At 55.3% G+C, this 3414-nt stretch overlaps 1 protein-coding gene across 1 annotated transcript in view; it reads right to left on the reverse strand.

Moving 5' to 3' along the window:
* Positions 1-3414, reverse strand: part of SIM1 (single-minded family bHLH transcription factor 1) — a 48419-nt gene that overhangs the window by 35702 nt on the left and 9303 nt on the right. Inside the window, exons 2-4 of the mRNA XM_009320170.1 lie at positions 1365-1447; positions 215-304; positions 4-72 (exon numbers count right to left, since the gene is read on the reverse strand). Coding sequence (XP_009318445.1) covers positions 4-72; positions 215-304; positions 1365-1447 — 242 coding nt within the window. The remainder of the gene's footprint in view (positions 1-3; positions 73-214; positions 305-1364; positions 1448-3414) is intronic.

The raw sequence follows: 3414 nt of genomic DNA on the forward strand, positions 1-3414 counted from the left end.
TACCACCGCCGTCATCTCATCGTGGTCGGCGGGGTGGATGTACTCGTAAATGCTATTGCCGGTCAGCTCTACCTGTGGGAGAGGAGGAGGAGGAGGAGGGGGAGGAAGGGGTTCATCGCCGGCACCGCTCACCCTCCCCGCACGCACCTCCCCTGTCAGCCGGGGTGGGGGAGGGGGCAGGCGGGCACGGGGGCTAGCGGCCCCCCCAGCGTACCTGCGACAAGCCCAGGTGCACCGAGGCGGTCTCCGAGATGTACATGATCTTGCCGTCCGGAGCCACGACAAATATGAAACCGTCCAACGTCTGCAGAAAAGGGTTGAGGGGCGGGAAGTATAAATATATCAATAGATAGCCAGATAGATCCACCCATGAAGACAGATAGATTCATGAAGTACCTGTCCCTCGGATTTATTTTAGCAAACAGGCATCCCTCTTCAGGCTGTGATTATTCACACAGTTGGAAGGAAATGGGCAAGTCCTGGACAGGAATCCCTCTAAAGCTCCTGAGATACAACCCACTTCTCAGAGGGACCGAGCTCAAAAGCGATGCAAAGTGCCTGGGAAGTACCTAAGAAGAGGTCCTGGCTACCCGGTGACTAATATGTCGGTCCCAGAAATCCTGAGTACTTCTATCCCATTTCAAATATCACTGGGGGTTTAGCGCTTGGATATTTGCTAAGGAGACTTTAAATGAGCGAGGAGGATCTAAAACTCTCCGCAGTGTAAATAAGGGACGAGGCAATCTGTCAGGCCCGTTTCAGCAGGCGTAGATGGGTCTTCTGGGTGTGCATAGGGCAGAATAGGCCCCCAAAAGGCCACACAACCCCACCAAAAATCCGTAGTGGTGGTGGTAACCGCTAATATTCCTTAATATTTCAGACCGCAGTGAGTTTTCAAACGTGTCCTACCTGATTTGTGTCTATGCTAATTTCTGTGCCTGCTGAGCCCTTCTGTCCAGGACAGCCTCCTCCAACTTGTCTCTAGAGCCTCTCCCTGACTCCACACCACCCTGAGGTTCAGCGCGTTGCCGGGACTTGTCACCTTGTTAATAATTTGGGGAAAAGTCATGCTCCCGTTCTCTCGTCCCAGAAGAAACACCGGGATATGCTATGAGCCCCTCGCTGCGGTCCCTGTGTTGGCCAGTGCCGGGGCAAAGGACCCGGAGGTAGCAAACCACAGCCCCATTACAACGCACCACATTCAACCGCGACGGTTCGTGTTTCTGAAGTTCCCCCCCCGCCTTTTTTTTTTTATTAAACACGTGAACAGTTAAAAATTAGTCAAGGTGGCAATTAAAGGCTCAGAAGAGGGAATGATTTCTTTAATCATTAATACCATATGGCTGTCGTTTCCAGACCACTACCTGCAAAAGATGGGATCCCAGTTCCCGTCCAACGTTATCCAGCGGGCTGGTTCGGCTAGAGTGGCCCCAGGCTTCTCCGAGTCCTGTGTATTTAAGACACACAAAAAAAAGTAAGGTGAGGAGATGAAAAATTGACTCGTGTTGGCCTGCTGGAGAGGAACTTCTTTTTTTTCCCAAATTTTTTGGTTGTATTCGCTCTAAAACACGCATACATATGACCTTTGGAAAACTAGACATGATTTCGTTGCACAGGGAAGCCTGTTTTGCTGTTTTTTAAAGATTTAACTCCCGTGAGAGAAAGATACCAAAATACCTATTTTGAGTTAACGATTAAGTTCATTCCTAAGACCTAAGCGAAATAACGTGCCAGATAAAAGGGCTTTTGAGTGCTGCCCTCGGCTACTGAGAACCGGCTCCCTGAACTTCAGGGAAAGCGCCTTTCTCCTAAAGTCACCGAAGGGATCCCGGACAACACTGAGAGCTATTCAAAATGAAAGAAAGGGGTGTGCTGGGGGAAGCCTTTGATGTCGAGAGAAGGACGAGGTTAACGTGGCACGGCGGTCCCTGGGAAGAGAAACCCCTCGGCGGCGGCCAGGCCAGCGATGCGGATCGGTCCCCCCCGCACCTGAGCGCTGCCTGCGGGTGGTTCCTCCCCCTGCAGAAGGCAGAGCTCGGCCACAACCTGCCGGGTAATTAGCCAGCAGGCTTTGGAGGGGGAGTGACAAGGATGGGCTTAGACCCCCTGCTCGCCAGAGATCACTTTCCAGTTTGATCTGTGACCCCCTGCCTCTTTCTCTCTTCGGGGCCACCGCCCTCTCACCTGGGAGGTTTGTAATCACCGATCTGGGTGAGGGGAGGGAGAGAGGAGCGACCAGATGCGACTCCTCCACCTCTCCCCGAGCCCCGTGTTAAAACGCTTTCCCCTTTAGTGATCCCCACTCAAGCCCCCGAAAAGCGAACTACCTGTCGCTGTTTCACGGCTGCGGTAAGGCGCTGCTGGGGCGGCCCAGGCAAGTCACTGTCCGACGGCACGGGCCGTCCTCCCTCCGGCCCCACGAAGCCCGGTCTCCGGGATTCGCCTCCCTTCCCCTCCCTCCCTCCCTCCTCCCCCGCTGCTCTGGCAGGCGGGACGAGCCTCTCTGCAGAAGGGATGATCTGCCTCCAAAACAGCCCCCTCCAGAAAGGGATCCCTCCGGACCTGTCTAACGTTTCAGACGCAGCTTGTTTTCTCCTATGCAAAGTGAGGGGGAATAAAGACCAGATGGAAATTATTCCACCGGAGTAAAACTACTTATGAGCGATGCCTTTTCAGAGTGTTGTTGCTGAAATAATGTAAACGGGGCAGTTAAAACCTTTTGCGCTTATGCCACGAAATAAGGCTCAGCTTGACACGCACAGACACTAAGATGAAGTAAAAGGGAGGAAAAAAGTACAAATCCTGATTGATGGCTGGGGTGCGGATCGCCTGGGGGAGGCGAGGGCCGAGCCGGCGAGGTCTCCCTCCCGCAGGGCGGGCTCGGGGAAGGCAAGACCCCGTTTTCCGGTTATTTCGAGGCAAACAGGCGAGGTGGCGGCAGCAGGCAGCCGCGGGCATCCCTCGCTATTGACCGGCTTCACCCAGGTGTTTGCCGGTCTAAACAAAGCTAACGATTTCCTCCGCGCTGTTTGAGCGGGGCATCCCACGGCGGCCCTCGCCCGCCCTCCCCCACCGCCGAAGCGGCAGAGCGGGGCGCCCCTCTCGTCCCCACCTTTCCCTCTTTTCTCCCCCCTTCGTCATCCACCTCTTCACGCCAACTTGTCTCTTCACCGCTCCTACACTTCCCTCCTTCCTCCTTAACTTCATGGCCCTACAAAGGCAGGGGTATCTCTCTGGCCCGGCCCCCATCTCGCAGCCCCAGCACGTGCCAGGGTGCCAGCTAAAACCAGGCTCCTTCCCATTAATTCCTCCACGCCGATTAACGGGGACTCAGTGACTTTTTCCTGAGTCCCCGGGCTGCCCCCCCCCCTGCGCCCTCCGGAGCGGGTGGACCCGCGGGGGACGCACCGGGGG

This window comes from Pygoscelis adeliae, unplaced genomic scaffold (assembly GCF_000699105.1).
Source record: "Pygoscelis adeliae isolate BGI_AS28 unplaced genomic scaffold, ASM69910v1 Scaffold41, whole genome shotgun sequence".
Classification (NCBI taxonomy): Eukaryota; Metazoa; Chordata; class Aves; order Sphenisciformes; family Spheniscidae; genus Pygoscelis; species Pygoscelis adeliae.